At 38.2% G+C, this 23974-nt stretch overlaps 1 protein-coding gene across 2 annotated transcripts in view; it reads right to left on the reverse strand.

Annotated features, from left to right (window-relative positions):
• The window catches only part of TBC1D4 (TBC1 domain family member 4), a 98147-nt gene that overhangs the window by 68362 nt on the left and 5811 nt on the right, over positions 1–23974 (reverse strand). The window contains exon 1 of one of the 2 annotated variants that reach the window (XM_062487774.1): positions 23209–23895. The exons of the other annotated variant lie outside the window; for it this stretch is intronic. Coding sequence (XP_062343758.1) covers positions 23209–23337 — 129 coding nt within the window. The 5' untranslated portion in view covers positions 23338–23895. Of the gene's footprint in view, positions 1–23208; positions 23896–23974 lie in introns of those variants that run through there. 2 annotated transcript variants of the gene reach the window in all.

Raw genomic sequence — 23974 nt, forward strand, 5'->3', positions numbered from 1 at the left:
AAGGTATGAAAGTCTCATCCTTCTTCACTTCATAAAGAATCAAGGTAACAATGTACCTAAGCATCAAAGTGTTTTATATTATCTTCCCAAATGTAAAGAAATAGATTCCTTTAACTGGGAACAGGGGAGACATCATCCTTTGCCTTCCTCAGAAATATCTGTGTCTCAAACGATCTTCATCCTCTGAAATCAGAAGGACCTTCATCTGAAGTTTAATTAAAACCATTTGTCTTACAAAATGATGTTGCTCTTTTTAAACATGATTTGTGGTAAAAAAAAATGTGAAGAGAAATACAGGAGGGAAGAAAATATTCTGGACTTTTAGTTACTCTTAGTGGGAAGAAATCGAGGGGAAATAATCTGTATGTTCTTTTTCTCTTGAAATGTGCATGCTCTAATGCACAGGCTAGCACCACTGAATGCTATAAAAGCTTGATCTGACTACACAGTACAAGTGTATCACCCTTCAAATGTACACTGACAGTACAGAAATTCAAATTCACACTGTCACAATCTGCCAGTCATACATTACCTACAAGTTATCCTCTTTGGGACAGCGAGCAGAAAAAAAACAACCTTTAAGAATTACATTTTTGTACATGCAGTGTAGTTCAATACCACAAAGAGAGAAAACAACTGTGCACTTCAGTCTGAATCCACTGCTAACATTCATCAACAAGAATCCCCTTCCAGGTCCAGAGTGTTGCCAACATTCTGGAGTTTTGTTACACAACTGCAAGAACTGCTTCAGTTCCCACCATGCAATTTTCCTTGGTAGCAATTGTTAAAGACTGTTTTTCCTGCTGTGTTATGGAACAATGGGAATGATTAATGTACCCAAGAGCAATACTTGAGTCAACGATTATTGATATCAATGTTGGTGTTTGGCATGAGATGAACTAAGTTCTGTTACATTAGAGACAACTCTCCTCTGCCAAAACCCTAGCCTCATTTTTCCGGGGGGGGGGGAACCTCCACATAAGTAAAAACATTTTTAGGAAGGTTACCCACTTAAAAAGACACAGCTAGTCCCATTGTTTATTTAGTATTGGCAGAAAAATATATAAAATTAAATCCTGACACATTTGATCTGACACAGAGAAAAATTCAGAAGCACTAAGATTTTAGCTTTACCCATAACTTGTCCCTTCTAGTACAGGGCAGTAAAAACAGTCACTACTGTGTTTCAGTTCACTTTCTTTTTAATCAAGGTTGTTTGTTTGTTTATTCAGTCCTTATGAGCTGAGTGAAAGTACAGTTTTGCTTAGGTACACTTTGGTCACCATGAGCTCTCCCCTAGGAATTATTGTTCATGACCACAAAATTTGCTTATCTTAATATTTCAGTATATTCTCCTATTTGTACCGAACATCCTTTTAATCAAAAGGTACAGATACCGCTGGGTTCTTTGAAGCACTTCAAAGCTTCTCTTTTTGAAAGCAGCTACAGAAGCACACACGCAGCCACAGCTCACCCCTGTGAGCAGCGTCTTAGGGAGCCTCTTTCATCCAGCATGAGAAATGTCTTGTGAGGCCAGGCCTCGCACATCCAGCTCTGGACATGGATAGAAAGGTGGGAAAGAGTGGGGGAAACAGGAAAGAACTATTATTTCTCTACATAAGTGCTATATTGCTATGCAAGTGTTTATTGCATTGATGATAAATGCAAGTGCTTCAGTAGTGAAATACTAAACACGTGCAGCTTCTAAAAAGTGGATACAGAGTGAGGTGCACAACTGTAGAATGTCTTCCGACTAAGGTCTTATGATTTTTGAGAAATGAAACAATTTAATTGGGGCCCAAAACTCTTCTATTTTTACCATTTTGTAAAATGTAAGCGCTACACTAGCTAAGTTAGATCTAAATAATTTGTTTGTATATGACTGCACACAATTTCACTGGGTTTTAGCATTCAAGTTTAAAAATGGAGAACATGTGGAAGCTTGGCACCCCTTCCATAAGCACATTGTTTAAGAAACTCCAAAAACTACAAAGGACTGGACACAAAACTTTTTTTTAAAAAGTAATCTCCCACCTTAACGGATATATGATCCTCACAAGTTAATGGAAAAACATAATGGATTAATACAGGGTTACAAGGAGGGAATAAGACTTGGGGATTTTTAAAAAAGTTTCATAACAGAGCTCCAAGATCACAGAAATGACACAGAAGAATGCAAAAAAACACTGATGCAGATTATTTTTTCTCCATGGATGATTTCAACTCTTCCTGCAACAACAATTCTTCTGTCCCTCTCATCTTCTCTAGCATTGTTCTAATGTATGTAGTACAAGCATCTTATGATTTTCACCACTGGACCTCTTAAACACAAAGCTTATAAATGGAATACTTCTATTAATATTCCTTTAAACAGAAACCGATGGAAGAGTGAAAAGAGTTCATCATACAGCTGGGTCAATGAAACAATGACCTTAGGTTAAAATACACACTCCTTAGGAAGCTGGTGGCTGCAGTTGTGGTGTACCAGCTTATGGATAGCAGAAGCATGTGTCCAGCAAGTTCGTGTTTGTGCAAATGTTATGTGCACTCTTAACCACCAAAGCAGTATGAATCACCTTTGCTGTTGAGTGCAATCATATGGAAGAATAAACAGCAGAGACAAGACATCTAATTTCTAATGACCTTGTTACTCCTGCAGAACATCTGAGCTTACTTACCTACCTGCTTTAATAAGACAGAGAAATCATAGTACCAAGACAGCACAGCAAAAAATACCTTACAAACATTTTATGGACCACTTAGGTTCTACAACTACTAGAAAACAAATTAGCTCTAAAGACCTGAAAATCTTAAATCAGTATTTTGCATTTGCTGTAATTTCATAAGCAGTAATGCACACATTCCTCCTTGCAAGCTATGAAAAACATGCATCAGAAAACCCAGGATATAAGTGCCTGGCAGAACCACAGCACATGGCTATGTTTGCTACTGCTGGACAATGACCTTTTTTAAAGTCAGATACTAGTATTAAAAAAACAAAACCAAATGAAACAAAACAAAAAAACCCACAAAAACCAAAACAACAAAAAATCCCACTCTATACCCACACAGCAACCATAACAGAGCAAGAGAATATCAGTACTGTCAGCAACCAAATCCCATAATCGTACCCAAGCATACGCTGGGACTCTATAGTTTGACACTTCTTTTTAGTCTAGCATAGAAGTGATTTCATTAATGATATTAAACTGCAATGTGAAATTTCACCAAAAAATCCTGGCAGGAAAGATTACCGTGAGTTTTTTTTCATCATGATAATTTTAATCTGCAGGCAATTTGACAACCCTATTGTGGAAACATTAGGGAAATACTTCTGGTTCTGTAAGTCAGAGTCTAGGTTTTTCTCATTAATTAAATACAAAGGCAATGAAATCCAGCTGACATATAAGCATTCAATCATTCATTAAGATAATCACTGGAGCATTTAAATGCCTTTTTTTGACACAAATAATAATCCAAGGAATTTACAGTACTTTTTTCATACCCCTGCATAATACTGGAAATAAATTACAAACTTATAAACGCATAGATAAATTTTCTTTAGGAATAGCTAATTCATTTACCTAAAGATGCATTCTGCTAAAGATAAACAATGATTGCACCAATAAAAAGAGCAACTTTTTAATGACCTACTTCATGTGTAAATGGAAAGGAAATGAGCCATAAAAATGAATGCTAAAACTCCCACATTCATCAGAATTAAGAAGATGGTCCAACCCAACTGTTCTCTGCAGGAGCTCCCTCTTCCTGGAGATACTCTCTTCATCAGTTAAGACTACTCCATTTACAAAGGTAAGACATAGTTCCTGTTAGATGTGACCAGCTTCCCAACAACTAATTCCCCCTACACACCCAGAAGCTTTTCTGGGATCAGTTCAGTCATTTGCTTTTCATACTACCAGTCTGAGTGGTTACAGCTGCCTGTAAGCTCCTCTTGAGAAATGCAGCAGTCAATCAAAAAAGGTCTCCCCACACCTGCTTTCCTTTAAAAAAATCAGATACTTAGCAGTTTACCAAGTCATTCAGCAGCTTCACTTGCGTACTGTGGATAAGTAGCTGGCTAAGTATTTTCATTGGTGTTCTTAAGGCCCTCAAAATAAAATCCCTTGAAAATACTGTTTGATGCCTTTCAGCCTGCCACTTGCTTTCAATTTCAGTCCAAAGTCTCGTCCCTGCTCACCCACTGTGCATACAAACTCACTCCCAAGTGCCCTGTTGGCCTTCACCATTGCACCCCTTTGGCTTGCTCAAACATTAAGGATGAAACTTAGCAGTACTTGCTTGCAGGGCAATACAGAAAAACAGTGAGACCGCATCAGATCTCACTGTTTCTCCCCTTACACCTCCAACATTTACATGCAAGTGCTGTTTTCCACCCCTAGTATCCCCTACTACTCTAGGTGTAAGGAAAGGTTTCTTCACCCAGTGGATGGCTGGACACTGGAACAGGCTCCCCAGCGATCTCGTCACAGCACCAAGCCTGGCAGAGTTCACGAAACACTGGAAAAATGCTCTGAGGCACATGGTGTGATTGTGTTCAGGGCTGGAAGTGGAACTGATGATCCTTGTGGGTCCCTTCCAATTAAGGATTTTCAGTGATTTTATGATTCAGCCAACTCCCAGGACATGATACAATCACTTCAACACCATGTCATTGTGTCACTCCTGAAACTGCCAACTCCAACCTCATGTTTTTAGCTCCCTGAACCATGCAAAGTGCCTACCTACCCTTGGAGGCCCTGTGACCACAAGAGACTCACATAAAACTAAGCAGATGCTGGCCAGTGTGGACAGAGCCAGTACCCTCTGGACGGAGCAAGTCGGGCAAGTTCAAACACAAGACTCCCATCTGTTTGGTGCTGGAGTCGAGAACCACTTCCCAGAGCAGATACCTTTATCAGGATATACGTCAATTGAAACAGAAAGCTCTTCAAGGACAAGATCATGTCTATTTATACCTGCACATCTCCCTCTGCAATGCAGTGCTGACTCCTATCTGTTCAGCTGTGCAAGAGAGACTGCACCTGTTAATGCTATCAGCTCCATGCTAATTAGATTAAATCTGCCACTCAAAACTGTACTTAAAACATTTTAAACATCCAGCACAGCACAAGCTGTTCATTGACATCATTATCCTCCAAGAATATTACAACTACTGATGCCTTCATATGCTTCTTGGTATCAATATGTTTAACATTTACTGTTTCAGCAGTCTCTTCTCCTAGAATGAATCCTATCCTAGCACATTGAATCTAATGGGAGTGGGCTCATAGCACATCTAATACCTGCTCCTATCTGAACACCAAAATGGTGTTTTGGTAAACAGTTGCACCTTGTATGACTGATGGAGATGTCATTTCAAAATGGTAGTGTTTTGTGAAATACATGCACAGTCATAGGATTTTCACTGTTACCTCCCACTACCTCTTCAATATGAAGTCCCAGCTATAATGTGAAGGTAGCAGGTGAAGGGTTTTTGGACAGAAGAAGGTAACAGCCTAATGCATAACAACGTGCACCAAAGCTTCTGTCTGTGTAATACAGTGAATTTTTTCCCCCAGCTTCAGCTTTGTTCTACCACAACTGAAAGAACATCATAATTAGACTCCACCTGAGACCCCAAACGTTTGGGGAATAAGACTCATTGCCCAAAGCAAGATTACTTTAACTTTCTCATTTTCATAGATGTCTGAAGTACAAGTTCCACATCACTGATGTGCCAGCTCTACCAGACACAGAAACACTATACACACTAGAGACCTCTGCATTTAAGCAATTTGTAAATCTATAAAGATAAATAGGTTATGATTTTTTCACTCTTCCTTTATTTATTCCTCATCTCCATTCAAGCTTTTATCCAGGATGAAGTCCACCCCAAAATAATGGATGTCCAACAATGTAGCTATTCTAATCAATTTCCTGTTGAAGGCTAAAAATTTTAGGATTTCTCTCCAAAGGTACTATTTCAGATGACATATTAAGTACAACCCACGTGTCATCCTGTTTAGTACAGCCAATCCTGTCATCATCATCCTAAATAGTTTTACTCTCAAGGAAACACCACAGAACTCTCATAACAGCATAAATAGAAAAAGAAAGGCAAGAAGATGTAAACCAGGAATAGTAAAACTGACTAGAGTACAGATTTTGCATCAAAAAGCAGGAACTCCAATGCAGCAGATATAAGTCATCCCCATGTGTTTTAGGACAGGTGCTTTTTTGTAACTTCAAAAAAATACCAGAGACAGTTTACTTTCTGGTACTCCAATTACTACCTTCCTTTTAAAATCCAACCATTTTTAGCTACATTGGTTGTTCTGGTAAGTCAGCCTAATATTAAAAATTCAAGCACTATTGTTCTGTTGTTTTTGGGGGGAAGCTGTATTTTTTTGCTAACAAATAAAGTGCAACAGTACTTTTTGCCTTCAATTGCACTACTTTCTCCTACAGCTGCAAATTTTGTCTGGAGTTTCACCAGGATAGAGGGTAGAACCTACAAGTTGAATACATCTAACCTTGCTGGGAGGCAGAACAGGTCCACTGGACACCTGCTCTGAACTAACATTTCAGTTAGGAACATGTAAACATTCCTGGTTAATGACAAAACATGCAAAGGTTTTGACTGTGCATAAGGAATATTGCAGCTGATTAAGGTGTTGATTTTGTCAGTCTCTGGCTCCCAAGGAAAAACCTAGCCAAAGTTTCCATTATCTAAAGTAAACACTAATTAGCCTTTACAAATACTCAGCAAGGTGAGTTGAAGCCCTTAGTTAATTTAAATTACTTTTTTTTTTTTAATCTGCCTGTCAAGCAAGACCTGTTTGATAGAAGCTTTTCAACTTACAGTGAAATAAAGCACTTCTGTAGCTACAACACAAAAAAGATAAGACTAGAGACCTGTTGCAAGATGGTGTCCCATCCAGAAGAATATGCTTGGCTGGAAGATGCTTAACCATTTAGGAATAATGGTGGGACACATATTTTATTTAACTGCAACATTACCTGGGCATTCCCACCTAACTTGAGCAAATACTAACCCTGTGGGCATTGCTTTTCATAGGCTTTCCCCACCCCCAATGGATCAAGACTTCAACTATGACTTCAACCAACATACACTGAAATTTCAACAATGAGGTCTCATCGCTGGATCCAAGGGTGGTCACTATACACCTCTCTACAGCTACCCTTTCTTTCCTTCCCCTAATACCTTTTCTTAAGTGTTACATGTTTTTACATTGTTGCACTTCTAACCAAAATACATACATTTTAAAATTTGCCAAGCACCTTATTCTACCTTACTGTTTGAAAGTTTGCAAGTAAATGTTTGTTACTGAACCTCCTGTGAATTTTTTGTTTCTCCCACGCATCACCCAGAGTAAAATCAAATAGCCTTCCCCTAAACCTGCCCAGCAGACTGGGACATAAGACACACATCCTATAAAAATACAAGAACATGTGAAATAATACACTGAAATACAGCCAACCCTAACCACCCTAAAAGCTTATGGATTAAGTTAGGGAATGACAGCATCTCTTGTAAATAGAGATCTGGAATTCTCTTAGTCTGTAGCTTTCTTGTGGAAAGCCTTAACAACTCGACCAATGGATACCCAACTTAGATATGAGCTGCCCTTGAACTCTTTTCCCTTTAGCTGTTCCCAAGTCGTTTCTAGCAGTTCCTGGTGCTCTTTGCCCAGCTCTTCTGCAGGATGTGCTTCCATCACCCTAAGAAACGTTCAGGCTTATTTTAAAATAAAAGCATTATAAAAAACATATATATATAAAAAAGCATTATAACAGAAATAATACAAATGTACAGTTTTCTTCCTTTCTCAAATAAATGTTTCCTGGATTGTTTTTTGTATAATGCTAACTAAAAAAATGCATGCTTTTGTAGATTGCTGTTACTCAGTTATCCTACTGAACATTAAGAAACAATTAGCTAACAAAACTGAGAGTTACTCTTTAGCATTTTCTAATTTAGGAGGGATAAAACTCAGAATATGGAGTCTAAGAACACAGTAGCAGGCCTAGAAGGTAGAGAAGCTTTCAAGTAGCCCTCATTTGTAATTCATACCACATTTCATAATCTGCAAATCCAGATTCTTCAGCAAATATCCACATCTGCTAATTTTTTTCCCATCCACATCACTTCAAAGCTTACTGTCAAAATTAATCCTCCCTGTCACTTATGACGTATTTTATCTAACATACTAATTTTTTTTCAGGAAAGAACATCACAACAGTTATTGCTTAAAAGCATCACATTTTCACTCCTATATTTCTATGCTACTGGAACTTAAACTGCAACACAATTAAATATAGAAGCAGATGAAGTATAATTAACTTCATCTGAATGACTGTAACAGAAACATGTTCCCTGTTTATCTTGGGGTTTGAAAATTTAAGCTGCCTCCCAATGTATCTGGCTAATATGACATCTTGAGCCAGTTTAGTAACCTTTCTGACAGCCCTTGAACAAGTGAAATTAAAGTTAAGCAGCTAAGAAAAACAGTTCAAGAAATACATCCAAGAGAGCTAGCAAAAGCTTTTGCTGAGATGCAAATATTTTAGTGGTGCAGTTAACATCATTGTTACAGCAGATTTAATTTGTGAAAACCACTGGAGGAAACTTTAAATAACTGATATCCTCCCCCTTCAATTAAAATGTGACAGCTTAAACTATACACAAACTGAAACACCCTGGCTAGCAGCCTTCTGACTGCCAGAAATATAAGAAACTGAACTAGGAGAGCTTTACAGACTGTCTTTGCACTGGAAGAGAGCCTGAAGGGAAGTAAAAGTTGCCACATTTGCAACCTCCTCCTCAAGGTGATGCAGTGCTTTCCCGAAGGCATTTTTCTGTCCTAACATCCTTACCAATACTTCACATTCCTCCAAATGAGAAGCAGAATATGGCTTGCAACAGGAAAAGATTTAAATACAGCTGGAATAGGAAGCAAGGTAACACATGCTTGCTGTGGTTTGCTCTTCTCCTGCCAGAGCAGGACAAGGAAAATATACCCAAGGCCATTGCTTACAAGTTACCTACTACTCCCATTTGCTTCTGCAAACTAGCTCTTGTTGTGTAATTTTACATCTAAATGGGTAGGGAAAGTAGCCAGACTGTGTGTCCAGGAGGATGAAAAAATTGCAGAAGCAATAAAATCTTTCTGGCATTTAAAAGAGGCTGCATGTCTAAGAGAGAATGCGAGTCCTACCATTCTGGGCCAATGCTAAAGCCTCTCGAAGTTATGCCAAGGAGCATTTCTCTTCCAAGAAACCTCTTGAGTGCAAGTTATGAGCTCCTATTCTACTTCTGAGAGTTAAAAGCTTATTTGGATTACAAGAGAACTTTTTTTACTAATCATAAAGCATAATTGCTGAGAGCTTAAGCAAACTCCAGAAATAAGCATAACCATGGCTTCTGACTGGTGAAAGATGTAGCCAAAAAAAGGTTCAGCAGAATCATGCAGTCTTGCTTACATTCAAGCTTTTTGTATTAGTTACAAATCATGTGAAATGCCTGAGCATTAACACTTGCAAAACTGCTGAAAGGAAACCCTTCAGAATGCATCACCGGAACTCCTACTGCTCATCATTTCCTCATTGGTTTATGTGCTTCTATGGAATTTTTTGTGTCTAATTTAGATTGTGAACCACAAAATGCAAATTAATATTCCAAAATGAATAATGACTTTGTTTCTCAGCCTATACACATGCTAGATGCAAAAAAATATATATATATATGTGTGTATATATATATATATTAGATTCAGCGCTTCCTTAGATTTTAGGTTCTTTTCTACCTCTAGTGTGCAACAGTGGAAAAGTAAAGGAACAAATCTACCTTTCCTATTTAATAATTAAGTTGAAAAATTCAAAGGAAAAAAGGTCAGTCACTGTAAACAACACATTTCTTTAAAAAAGTTATACTCCTGACTGACTACTCCATGGACCAATGTCTGTCTATAAAAAAACATTTAGGTCTAATATGGGATCTCTTGAAAACAGGAGTATTAACAAATGGGGAATGATTTTTATCTTATCAACACAGGATGTTTTTTTCCTGATTAACTTTATACATCAATGTTAATCTTTAATACATTAAAAATAGCTCTTGCATAACACAATACTTGTCCATGCTACCTGAAGGTTATGTTCCTCAGAACTATTCTGGCATTTCCAAAAAAAGCTTAAAAGACTGTATGTAGATTAGGAACCCTAAACTAGATGGTTCTACATCGTTGACCTCGAGCCACTGTAAAATGAGACTATATGTAACTTTAATTTTATTTTTTTTTAAATAAATTGCATCATCAGAGTGATGGCCTGGATGTCAGGAGCTCTCATGTTCTGATTCACTGCTCAGAGAACAGGAACAGTGCTCTGGGGGGCCTAGCCTCAGCTCCAGCTAATCAACAGATCTAGGATGTAGCTTGGATCTTCCCACACGGGGGATCAACAAGCAGTCAGCAGCCAAACATCTGCTTTCAAAAAGGCAGAAAGCAGCAGCAGAAAAAAAATCTTGCAAATAAGCAGATACAGTTTCTGAGGAAAAGGGATTTTTTTTTTTTTTTTGTATGCTTGGTTTCCAGAGGCAGATTCTGGCCCTCTTCTGTAATGCATGCCATCAGCTCTGATATGCCAGAGGTGAGGCCATTCTGTGATGCCCTCTGAACAACAAGGTAGGCTTGCTCTTCAGACTGAGGTGTCTTCTGGGGTGCAGCAGGGCTCTGCTCCTGCTCTGGGGGCTCTCTGTCTAATGAAAAACAGTATGTAGGAGGCAGTGTGAACCTGGACCTTATGTTACAGACAGAGTAAAGCAGAATCATGAACTGAAAACCATTCCTGGTCTCTCTCATACTACAAGTACCAACTAAGGACCTAGTTTATTTTCTGACATCGAGAAACAATCCCAATGGATTTCACCTTGTAAAGACAAATCTGTCACCTACCCTTGATCTGAAAACTAGAACAGAGCAATTTTGATGAACTCGTGTTACAGCTATATAAAGCTTGCACTGAACAACTAAAATAGACTGGTATTCTAATAGGTACGTGAGGCAATCTCCCATGGAAATGTCCCTCCTGTTGCAATCCTAATTGAAACCACATGCTAGTAAATAATTGACAAACACTCAACTGCTCCCATCACACCGTTAGTTTCAAAGCTTTCTGAACCTCATAGGCTCATTAACAGTCCTGAAAAAATACTATGGAAAAGTCTTAATGAATGGAATTTCTCCTCTCTTTAAATACCACAGATGGGGCATGTTCATATACATGTATACAAATGCAACACGAAGACTCATGACAATTTTTGTTCCCAGTGTCTTACTCAAAAGGTGAGGATACACATTACCAGTTCCAACCTTCTTGAGAAGTTAAGAAAACTGAAGGACTATCCACCATCAAGTCTGTATTCTCTTGTGGTTTTTGGGTTTTTTTTCAATATAGTATGCACTCTTTGCAGCATTATGTCAAAAAGAATTCAGACTCTATGATCCTCTCACTGCAAGAGAGTTGTATTTCAGTTTCTTTCTGAATTTTTTTGTTCACATCTAGTTAGGTTGATTCTTAAAATTCTTTTGAAATGCTATTTAGCTGGACCTGTAAAGGCACATAGACTCCATTTGATAAAAACAGCTGACAACCAAAATCAAGTAGAATTGGCTGTTTCAGTGAAGTATAATTGTTAAATAAAGCATATGGTCCACCCAGCACATGCTGACCCCTTGAAGTGTCATGTATTTTAAGAGACTTCTCTCCCATTTGTCTCTGCCCACAGCTGGCAAAGAATTTTGATCTTCACATGTCGGCTCATATTTAAAAATAAGATCTGTTTATTTTCAACCAATTAAGCAAGTTTGCAATACTGAATGGATACAGGGCACCAAATTTGCTTCTGTCTCAAATGCAGTCTGCCCGAGCTGTTTGTTTCAAATTCAGAAATACCTAAAAGTAATTAAAAACTGATGCAATTTCTCTATTCGATAAAAAAAATTAAGAGACCAAGCAGCCATTACCAACAGACAGATCTGGAAACTTCCAAGGGAAATGGAAGTGTGTTTGGACAGATTAACCTGTCTTTACAGGTAATCTAGGTGTTAATCAATGAAAATTCAAGGAAATCTGATGAAACGCCCAAAATTTTTTTCTAAATATTTGACATGTGTCTCAAAGGGTATCTGTGAATTTCACATTGACATTTAAGACAAATGGTCAATTTTTAAGAGATGACAGACTTTTCCTCTCAAAGAGAATGGCATCTGTCCTAAATACAGCTAACATTCTAAAAAGTAGTTGCCATATATTCAGAGCAGTTACTAAAATTTGGGCTATAAAAGCCTGTCCTGTAAATTCAGTAAATGAGTAATCATTTCCCTTCTGAAACTCCATTTGATAAACATGCATTTATTAGGAAATACCTTCTCAAAAATGAGATCAGTCACTTTCAACAACATATGCACAGTCCAGTCTAACCATCGTGTCTCGAATTCAAATGCAGGTCAAGGCATTTTTCACAGATGGTAATAAAAAGGGTAATGCACTCTTTACTACAGAGGCGTGACTGAATTCATTTAAACTGTGAAATTACTTCTAATGCTATTGGAAAGACTTTTTCTTGAAAATTAAATTACTGGGACTGAACCACGCAGGGAATTAATGATTTCTTGTATTTCTTAACATCTCTGGATTGATAGAAATAGCTAGATTTTCATCTACCTTTCCTATAACATCAGGGGAACATCTACCACACACCTAGATAAGAATCTAGCGTTTATGGCTAAGACGTGCAGTTCCCTCCTAGTTTTACTCTGACCTGAAAAGCATCTCAAGAAGGGCTTTCTTCTTGCAGAAGGAGGCTTAGCACTGGACTGCACACATACTGCTGGGTTTCACCAGCTCTCCAGACTGCACACAATATATATAGTGTCCATGTGTCTTGTCTTTACTGTCTGCTCTTAAGGCACAAGGGAGGACCAACAGGTCTGCTGAGGCTCACCACTTCATAACCCTAAAACTGCTGTGTCAAGAAGATGCTGTATCTCCTGGTGTTTTTCAGAAGTAAGAATATGAGACCATGAGCAAAGGATCAGCTAACTGCATCAACATTTTCCATCCTTCTTGAAGATGACCTTAAAAAGAAACCTCTATTTTTAGAGCCACCCCTACCCCCAAAGGCTAGGGTTCCTCTCTAGTTCCTCTTGTTGATCTGCCAGTCTATCTGAAGGGAAACTACAGTGCTCCAGTGCTTAAAATACAACAGAAAACACAACATAGTTCAGCCACTGGTGAGGAAGAAATACACTTTTGCTTGGGTTTTGGATTCTGTTAAAAAATAAAATCACCACAGCAACTCCTTCAAGGCATCTGGAAATGCCCTGTGCAAATTCTTCAGTGTGGACTCAATGTCTGTGCCACATTTCCAATAAAACTGCTTTTTCCAAAACACCCTGAAGTTATCAGAAGGTCACATAAAACTGTAATCTATGAGAAGAAGTATACAGAAGAAAAGATCCAGTAGCAGGTTCTTTAGTTCCTAAGTTTTTGGGAAAACAAGTAACAGCTTATTCTTAAAATGTCTTGCAATTACTTGAAGTCACTGCTTCATGGTATAATATGCCTTCTGGAAGAGGATAGGTGACATCTTACACATCTTTCTATTAAAGCACATTTCAAACCAGCTAATGAATAAACAAAAGAACACATGCCTTCTTAAAAATCAAAATTCACAAAAAGATTTCATCTGGAAACAAGACCTAACCATAATGCTCTTCAGATTAACCCTTCCCATCAAATACTGGGCTTGCAGCCCATTTCAGGAATATTCATACACAAGCCATGTCCCTGAAGTCAGCCAGACTTGTCCAATAACACCTGAAAGGCCTGTGCCTTTAGAAATCAGCTTGGAAAGAATCACCACTTGTTAAGCGCTTAAGCACGTAAAATCAGCAGAATAATGTAGTTCTGTGCAATAACTGGCATTTTTGTGCCGGCCCAGCTGTGACACTGGGCGATTGTGTTCAAGCAGGAACTGCAGCTCACAAGATGGTGGTATGACTGCAAGGTCACAGACAAAGGCCATTTACAAGCTGGGAAACAACCTGAAATAAGGTTTTAGAAATTATAACTTTATCAGAAAGTATAGCTATGATCCCATGTTCTCAGCAGAAGATCTAGAGGGAAGGGCGTAAAAGAAAGGAACTTATCTATGCAATAGACACTTAAAGATGATCAGTCCCACAGACAGGAGGTTGATGTTTGCTGAAACAGGACTCATGCTGTTCAAAGCAGCCATCAGCACCACAGCTGCAGGTTCCTTTACGTGAAACTGCAGAACCAGCTGCAAAAAACAATTCACTTCTGCTTGATCACATCCAAATTACTTCACTAGGTCTAAATGTTCCCATGGATCATTTTTCACAAGGCATGGATGTTTTTGCTCCATGCCACTGCGTATGGGAATTCTTGGGATACACAGTGAAAGATGTAACACATAAACATTAGATACTTAGACTCTGAAACAGCAGAGTGAAAGTCACTTATGCTTGTGAAAATATAATTATGGTAGAAACTGCAGGGAAATTTTATTGAGACACAATCATCCTCCACTGAAAAGCTGGAGAAATACACAAGCATTAGAGCTCCCGAAAGACATGAAATAGGCATTTTTGTTAATCTGGACTAAAATAGCCACTGACTCAATCTATTCTTCAAAATAACTGATCTTGTTTACAGGCCTAATAGGCATTCTGCACATAAAGTCAATCTACCTCTTTCAGTACCGTTTTTATTTTAACTTACTCATCTCTAAAAAAGCTACACCTAGTCTAATCATATCAATTTATTTCCAACCTATTTCTGGGGCACAAAGAAATAATGCTTTTATGAATGTAATTTCCATGCTTGAGCTGTTGAAAAACATTTTCACACAGCAGCATCCTTTAATAAGTAATTTTGATGTAGTTAACATCCCCTCTTTTCTTAGCCAATGCCATCTGTTAGTTTATACTCTGGAGGCTCAAACAAGAGGTTTGCACTGATGTATTCTGTCATCAATGCTGCTGCTACAGGCTGAGACCATCCAGGCTGACAGAAAGAAGCTATTGGGTAAAAAAGAACTATCAGAGCACTCTGAGCTACCATGTCAAAAGATAGGACGCATAGTTCTCCATAGGAGTTGAATCTGAGAATGCCTAGATGCAATATGGTTGAAAAAATTACTGCTGTGTTTGGGGGTTTTTCCTTTATGTTATTCAAACAATGCAGACACGTGGTCACATGGGTAATGTGAGGTGTTCAGATAGTTACTTATATTGTAAACTTGTAGCTGTAGTCCTACATCTCAGAAAGTGAACTGGCAACTGTGTTTGGAGTTCTTAATAAAATGACTAGAAATAGGAATGTATTCATCAGAGTCACTCATTAATTATTCAGGAGACTGATTATCATACAGGACACTAAAAGCTTCCCTCTCCTATGGCTGGCCACTAATCATTCCTCCACAAGACTCCCATGGAAACATTACTATTCCCCCATGGAGCAAGGGAAATGCCCTACTTTTGTCCTCAGCTTTACCTTATGTTGCTGTCCTCTCTGAAATGTCACTCTGCAGTTCTGTAATGTATTGTTTCGGGTCCCATCAATTTGCCAACTTCTTTAAGACCAGTGAGAGAACTGAAGGATTGTTAAAAACTGCACCTACTCACCCTTTGCCACAGTGCACTCGGGCAAGGGCTTGCAATTATTCTTGATGCTCAGTTTTGAGACTGCTTGTTTATAAAAAAGCAGCTGAGAGGCAAAGGCAACATTAAGGAGGGTAGAAGACCTCTTTGTTTTACAATTAATTAACTAATCTGTCAAAACAATCTTCCAATAGACATGATGTTCAGAGATAACAGACAATATAAATTTTTGAGAGGATTAATTTTACATAGTTGCATACTCTGAGGCTCATATTAAATACATTCAAACCTCATTAGATAGACATGACCATCAGCATAGGCACCTACAATAGCAGCCTGGTACTGCATTAAGAAGCAGAGAAGTAATAGTCTGGAGACTTTCATGGACAGATATTAACATCATAATTTGATACATGAACCCTATCTGTATTAACAGTAAAAAAGAATGTGTTCTCAGCTACTATTACTAGTGGATTGACAGAGAAGAATAAATTAGAAATTGATAATTATGTCAATGTTCTAAATATGTTTGCACATTTGAAAACCTGAGGCACTAGAAAATGCTGTTGAACCAATTCAATGTTCCAGAGATTAAAGTAAGCTTATCTGGAGTGTATTTTTCACAGCAGTTTTTACCGAGTTCAAGTTTACTTTGCTCTTTAGCAGGCAATCCACCAGTTGTGGCAGCAGCCATGCAATAACAAACATCCTGCAGCAGCAATTTGTCTCCCTACCAGCTACAAATGACTCAGCTGTTCATATTAGGCTCCAGGATTTATTTTGCTAATATTACAGACTTTTACCATACAGCACACCATCCCTTCCCTCTACAGTAGAGGCTGGGTTTTTTTCATCTGTTTGAGGCTTTTTTTCTTACTCATACCATCCTTCTGACACAGAACACATTTGTGTTGGTCAGCAAGGAGACCAGCTTTCACTTTTCATCAGCCACTGGCAGTACAACTTAAAAATAAATGTTTGCCAGGCCATGTGTTTTAAAAAAGGGGTGTGAAGGTGAAACTAAACTTCAAATGCAAAGGAACTTTGAGCAAATAAAAGCATTAGAACAGGTCTATTAAATTTGAAATTAACACCATGCTTTATTATTTTCACATAAAATTTTCTGTTCAAGTCCCTTTTCAATTAACAGCTGGTACCAGAACATACATTTAAAAAACATGTTCATATCAATAATAATAAAAAAGAGCTAGTTTTGGTGATAATTCTAAAATGTGAAACTTGAAACAAGCAATATAAACAGGAATGAAGTTAAAATTCTTATAATCCTGATAGCTGTATCTGAAAAGCTCAGCTCAAAAGAATGAATGACTGGGTTTTTTACTTCCAAGTTTTAATTTGCAGCCCACAGCTTGTGGGAAGCAACAGGGTTAAAGGGATTATTATCTTTTTCCCCCTATGGTCAGAATTGTGGGTCTGCATGATTGATAGAACTACATGCAGCATCAACAACTCATTCAAAGCCCAAATATTACAATCATGGATTGGGACAATTTCAAGGAGCTGAGAGAAACAAGGGGCAAGAGATACGACATAAAATAATAAGCAGTAGCCTTCTATACACATAGACTAAAAAGACTGGAAAAGCCCAAAAATTAGAAAAGTAATGCATCTGTTGACAATCAGTAAGGGATCTCACAGGGACCTGTGTTCTTTATTGCTCTGTGGGCAGCTCTGATTTCTGTACCAATTCCCCATTGCCTTCATGGTGCAGTTCCCAATCCTACCTACACTGTGACCACTCACAGGTGCCAACTAGAGAAAACATCCCTTCAAGAAGTGTGCTCCCCTGGAAGAACACTCTGGGTGCACACCACAAAGTCCCACAAACTTCTATTGGCATGTAGATTCAGTGTTTTCTTAGTTCTCTGCAATATTCCAAATGACAATAGCAACCTGTGCTGAAACTAAATTTGAAACCTATCACATCCTTACTCACCTGTTTATTCAATTGAGCTGAAAGTTATTTTGACATTTTAATAGGAGCAGTACAGGTAGACACAAAAAGCTTCCAGAGTATCACTTTTATGACATAGTAATAGTAAGAAACTGCTATATTTGTTAGTAGGATGGCACTTAAAGCAGTAACAGAGCAGTGAAGCAGTATGATCTTCTAGCAGCTGGTGATCCTACAGGAAAACGCTGCAATTCAGACAGTGATTTGTGTGCCTTGGATCCTGTTTCAGAGCAGGACTCTCTAGACAGAGTCTTAAGTTGTTCACTGAATAGTCCCCTGAAACCAACCCAAAGCAATTAAACAGGGGATGAAAGCACAAAGCAGACCCTGCATAGTTTCACGCAGGGCTCTTGTGGGTGCATAACAACAGCCCTTCCAGGAGCAGTGATCCATTGCAATTCACATACACTGCTCCCTGGAACATGGCTGGGGAGCCCACGTGGCAGCAGTAGGCTCAAGTGAATTAACTGACCTGTGTAACAGGACACTGTTAAGCCTACTCTTTATTTCTAACAAACTAGCCCAGAACAGGGCTGGATGCTGTGCTTCCACAAGGACAGCAACAACCTGTGGGACTCCACAGAATATTCTGAGCTTACCACAGAGCTACGGTAAGAATTTTAAAATCCACAAAATGAGTGTCAAAGCTAGTGGAACTCTGCCATAGTTTTTCAGGCGATGGTAAACTATGTGTATAAAATCCAACAGTGGAATTGCAAAACATAACAGCAGGACTAAGCAGCTAAAAGTATCTCTAGTATTAGAGGCTGGGTTGCCAAACAGTGAAATAGTATTGCAACATTTCATTTTGATACTTCAAGCTTAGCATAATAGGAAATCTTATGATAATCCAGATAATAATGTGATTGTTGCAGATTTGTTACTTGATAGTTAATGAACAGCAGCATATACATATACATATACATATACATATACATATACATATACATATACATATACATCCCGGCCTTGCTGAGGTTGACCCTTCTACAAGTAACATTCTAAAACACCCAGTCTGCTGTGCTGCAGATACACAAGAATTAACTTGTATATCTTACAAGATAACTTACAAGAAACATTTTCTCAAAATCTAACCTTTTTATGGCAGTCATGGGAGAACTCAGAGCAGAAACACATCAAATACATTGTCAAATCTTAAAAAATTAAACTCAGATAAGGAATAAAATGACACTGTTCAGCTTACTACTGATGGTACTGTTAAAAATGGGGTTTAACGTCCAGTTTTCACTAAACATGAAGTTCCCTTTCAAGCTCTCATACAGCTGCAACCAGCAAGACTATGGTTTTAAGTAAAACAGATGAAATGCAGAACAGTGAGCAATCATAAAGAAACAAAATACTTGGTTACATAGAGAAACACAAAACTCAAGCAAACCAAGCAGTCTGGGCTGGCCTCCATGTTTCTCACACTCTAAACTGTAATGCTGTATATTTTAAAGACAGCATACATATTGAACAAAGGAAAACAAAATTTCCTGAAAAACTCCACAGCATTTATATAGATTGATTGATAGATAGATAGATAGATAGATCACCTTCTGTGCAGATTTTTGGCGACAGAAGGTCACTATGGAAGAAACTCATTCATTTTGTAAACCTCACACTATCCCACTAAACTGCAGATACTATTTTTAGCTCTCCCTAGCACTAAGCAGACAGGGAATCCAAGGCACAGTGCCAGGATGTAAACCCACTCCTTCTGAGCTGGCTTTAAACATGTTGCCTTGCTCCTACTCGGCTCCCATTTAGGTCAGCAAATTCTCTCAAGGCTAAACCTGAATATATGCACACATATGCTGTGGATAATCTGGGTGTGTTTCTTCATGAATAATTGAAATAAAAGTATGGTGTGTTGCTCCTGCTGAAAGGCTCACTTGATTTTCTTCTGGCAAGGTCCATCCAAAAAATCTGCTCCTGAAAAAAGCCAACATCTTGTGTCTATTTATAATATAGTTGGTTTACAAAAAAAAGAGTATCCTCTTTACAAGTTATTTTTTGTACTGCTAAAGTTTGCAGTCTTGCTGAACAGAAAATTGAGGGCCTCCATGAGTATGACCATAAAGTCAGGACAGAAGTATTGTCTACAAAAGGAATACTTGTTTTAAATTGTTCTGCATTAAAACAAAAAGTCTTGTACAAAAGCCTAAACCAAATTTTAAAGAGCAATATTTTCCATAGAAAACTCTCTTATCAGTTATGGGATTTGCACATCAGAGCAGCATTTCGGGATCTTAAATTATGTTCTTGGTTTTTTGTTTTTGTAGAGTATAGCTACAGTAGCTTGTTTGGCAGTTTGTGACCTAACTGCTTAATTGCCACAGAAGTACCATGACACTGAGAGCAGTGTGGTATTTACTTTGATTGCCAACTATGGCAGCAGGTCATACACACAATCCCTTCACCTTCTAATTTCACACAAGCAGGAATGCATTTTTTCACCTTAGACTACCAAGGCTATAATTTTGCATGCTGTGACAGAGCTGGGGCAGGCAGGAACTGCAGACCTTTGCATTTGTACAGCATCTGAAGGTCAAACATCAGCTTCCAGCACAGGCTTTAGCTGGAGTTGGTGTGAAGCTTCATTTCTGCCCTTCAGCCAAGCAGCAAGCAAGCAACTGGTTCCTCCCTGGCAAATACAGCACTGTTAAATATACATTAGCCTACTCTATTTTTATTTAGAAACCTTACCGTAACTTGAGATGGAGTTGTTAGAAATAATCAAGCCAAAGCAAGAAACAAATGGTGAAGAGCCACATGAAAATATGCTTCAGCAAGTTAGCACTGCACGTCCTAGTCTTTCACTGCTGTTACTGAATATTTGCTCTATTTCAGTAATACTTAAGAATCCACAGACCACTGACTGTTCCCAAAGTTCCTGGGACATTGCTGCCTTTTGCTCTTTTTCTGAATTAACATAACAGGAAATGCATATCTGTGTCACATGACACACGAAATATATTTAACATCAGCATTCTGAAAAATAAATATTTATTTATCTTGCTAGGAAAAACAAAATCATGAACAGTCAGGAAGGCAGTCACTGCTATGCCCTGGAGGATAATATTCTGACTTCCCTCAACATGTTTTTCAATGCATCAAGGATCTCTAAACAGCACTGTGCAGATCTGTGTGTTCCTGCCAAGAAGAGTAATGAAATAAAACATAACCCCAGTCACTTTAACAGAGCAAGTTCCTTGTTAAGGTTTATCAACATACAAAAATTAACTTCATGACTGAAATATATCTTTAAAGTCAGCTGTAATGGGAGAGGGAAAACTGCAGAGCTAGGGATGGTAGAGCTGGAAAAAAGCCACACTTCTATGGTATTGCTTTTATCTTACCCAACAGCTTCTACAAGTCTTTCACACTGGCTTTGAACAACTCTCTCTTTCATGTTTGCATTGTAAATTTATTTAATCCTTCAGAAAAGGGCCACATGCCCAATACTGTAAAATCCTACCTATCTTCAGCAGTTTCAGAGATGCAGAAGAAAATCCTCAACATATTACCCTTCCAAATTTCTAGAAGACATTATTTTTAAAAGCCTATCTAATTCTGAATACATAAAATGATTTTAAAAAGGAAAATAATGGATTCCATGAGAAAGCAACCAGATTTGAACAGAGATTAAGACAACTCACTACTACAAGTAGCTTATAAAGTCAGGAAATGTGGTTAAATAGATACAATTCTTCCAAAGCATCAAGCAGTTTCTGAATAGCATTAGGACTCAAAAATTTTTAAATTAAAAAAAAAAAAGTGTTTATTTTTTGCAGAGGTTCAACTGAATTATTTTGGCACTCTTACAAATGATCCAAAGTGAAAGGATCTGTAACACAACTACATAATTATTCGCTCATGGCATATTTTTGAGGCTCTGAACAGAAAATTTAAGACATATCATGCATGCATTTACTACATGGCATCATCCTTATCTGAAATTCATGCTATGACAGCCTTTAAAGTACACATTGAAAGTTTTTGTTCAGTTGACTCAGGTAAAACCACACAAAAGGACATAAAAGCCATGTTTAGGCACTGCAGCTGAAGACAAGACAAAGTTTATCCTTGTGAAGGTAAAACGATACCTAATAGTCTTGCTGTTGCCAAGCTTTTTCTTTTTTTGGTCCAGAAAGAGTCTGCTAAGGGAGCAGTGGAAATCCTGGCAGTACCATCCTCTCCAAAAGAGGACCACGTAATTAACTTCTCACTCTAAGTCCAAATTCCCTGCAGCAGGGAGAGGGGGCAGGGGGCCAAGCAGCCCATTTCACTTAAGAGGGATGGCTTTAAGCAGGCTTTGCCTCAAACAGCAAGGCACAGTTGCTGCTTATTTCAAGCAGGGTGGCTGCTACACAGAGGCAGAGGCAAGGAAGGGAGAGCAGCTTGAGACGATCACAGGCTTTGCACTGGTAGAGCGTGACTGCATTCAGAAGAAAAACTAACCGGATCTTTCAAAACACATAGTCAGCTTCTATAAAATATAAAACTTAAGACTCCAATATGGGCTGCCATGAGCCCTTTCAGTCAAATGCATGTGGTTTTGTTTGCTTGTGTGGGATTTTATGTTCTTTTCTCTGCAGTCTTAAATATAATGTCAGAACTAAATCCATCCAACAACTGAAATACCAGACTAATTTCAGATCTACAAGATCATGAAGAATATTTATTTGCCCTCATTGTTCTACCAGATGTCACCTGATTAATACACCTGAAAAGGAGCAAAAAACCCCAACACGCTCATGGATGAAAACAGGCATATCCAAAACTTATGCATGTTCTCTGGTACCCAAAGCAAATCACAAAATAGGAAGTCTCATAGTTCATGCATCCCTGGTGTAATCACTTCCATATTTTTATCCTGCCCTGTGACATTCAATATTGTCTTTTTATACTTTGACCTCTCAAGGGACAATACAGCTGTTTGACAAATGATCATATGCTGTCTTGCACTGGTGATGCTCTACTTTATTTTGGAATCCCTGTAACTTCATGTGGTCTTGATGTATGTGTGTCAGAACATAAGGTGACAGACACTGCATTTACAGGTGATACAGATCAGGATAGCACAGAGCCTATTTCTAAATTAAATCACTTTACTTCCTTAAAGTTGGTTTTCAGCAGCTCCAGAAACACCACATTATTTAATGCCTCTACAAGTAGATTTTTACCCTTGAAGGTCCTGTAGGTCTTTTTATCTTCTTGTGGTCTCTAAAGGTGTCTCAGAACAGCACATAACACAAAGGTAGAAGATGCCACAGTCCACATACATGACAAAATATGAGACAAAAGCCACACTGGAAACAAACTCTTCCTTTTTTTCTTGTCCCTGCACTTAAAATAGTATCTGAAACCACAAAGGAAACAAAACCAGGTGGCAGAGGATCAGCTGGTACCATGAGGGGTCCATGCCAATGCTGCTGAAAATCTGCATGACCTACAGACCAGACAGCAATCTCTGAATTGGTCCCACCTCACTGCGGTATTCATTCACCACTTTACCTCAGAGAAACTCAAGATGTTCAGGGAGCTCCAAATGGGGAAGATCGATGGAACAGATCCAAGGAACGGTGAGCTGTGCACATCAAATGCTGTACCAAACCTTAGCAAAGAGCAGAGATTGACAGGCATCAGGAACACCACTAATTCATAACAGCTACTTAGAAATTAAATGTTTTTTTAGAACTCACTTTTATAAATAACAACCTCCAAGTATTTTGGTCAGGGATTTTTATCACTCCTAAAACTCCCCTTGTTGTCACGACACACATATGCTAGCTAGATCTTTTTACAGTCAGATTTCTATTTAATTATTTTTTTAAAAACTGCCTCTGCATTGACAGAGAGGACCAAAAAAAAAAAAAACAACAAAACCAAAACAAACAAACAAACAAAAAAGAAACAAAAACAAACCTAGAAACAAATAATCAGAAGATAAGCCTTTTATTTTGTATTCTCAGATACACATAAGCGCCTTTCTTTAAAACAGCCCTATTATCTGGTCACTGTTTACCTACAGCCACTCTCAGTGAAATACATAATTTCATGTACTTTGTTTTGCCTTTTTGAAAATACAGTCCTCCAAGACATTGCTTCTACTCAAATAATGGGTGGTTTCCATGAACTGCAAAAGGAAAAAATGGATTAATTCTTTCCACAAACATGACAGACAAGGGTATTTAAAACCATTCCCTTTCCTCTCCTAAACATTAGCCAGGAATAAAAAGGTCCCATGTCACCATTTAGAAACACTTAACAATTTTAATGT

The sequence above is a fragment of the Cinclus cinclus genome, chromosome 2 (genome assembly GCF_963662255.1).
Source record: "Cinclus cinclus chromosome 2, bCinCin1.1, whole genome shotgun sequence".
NCBI classification, from domain to species: domain Eukaryota; kingdom Metazoa; phylum Chordata; class Aves; order Passeriformes; family Cinclidae; genus Cinclus; species Cinclus cinclus.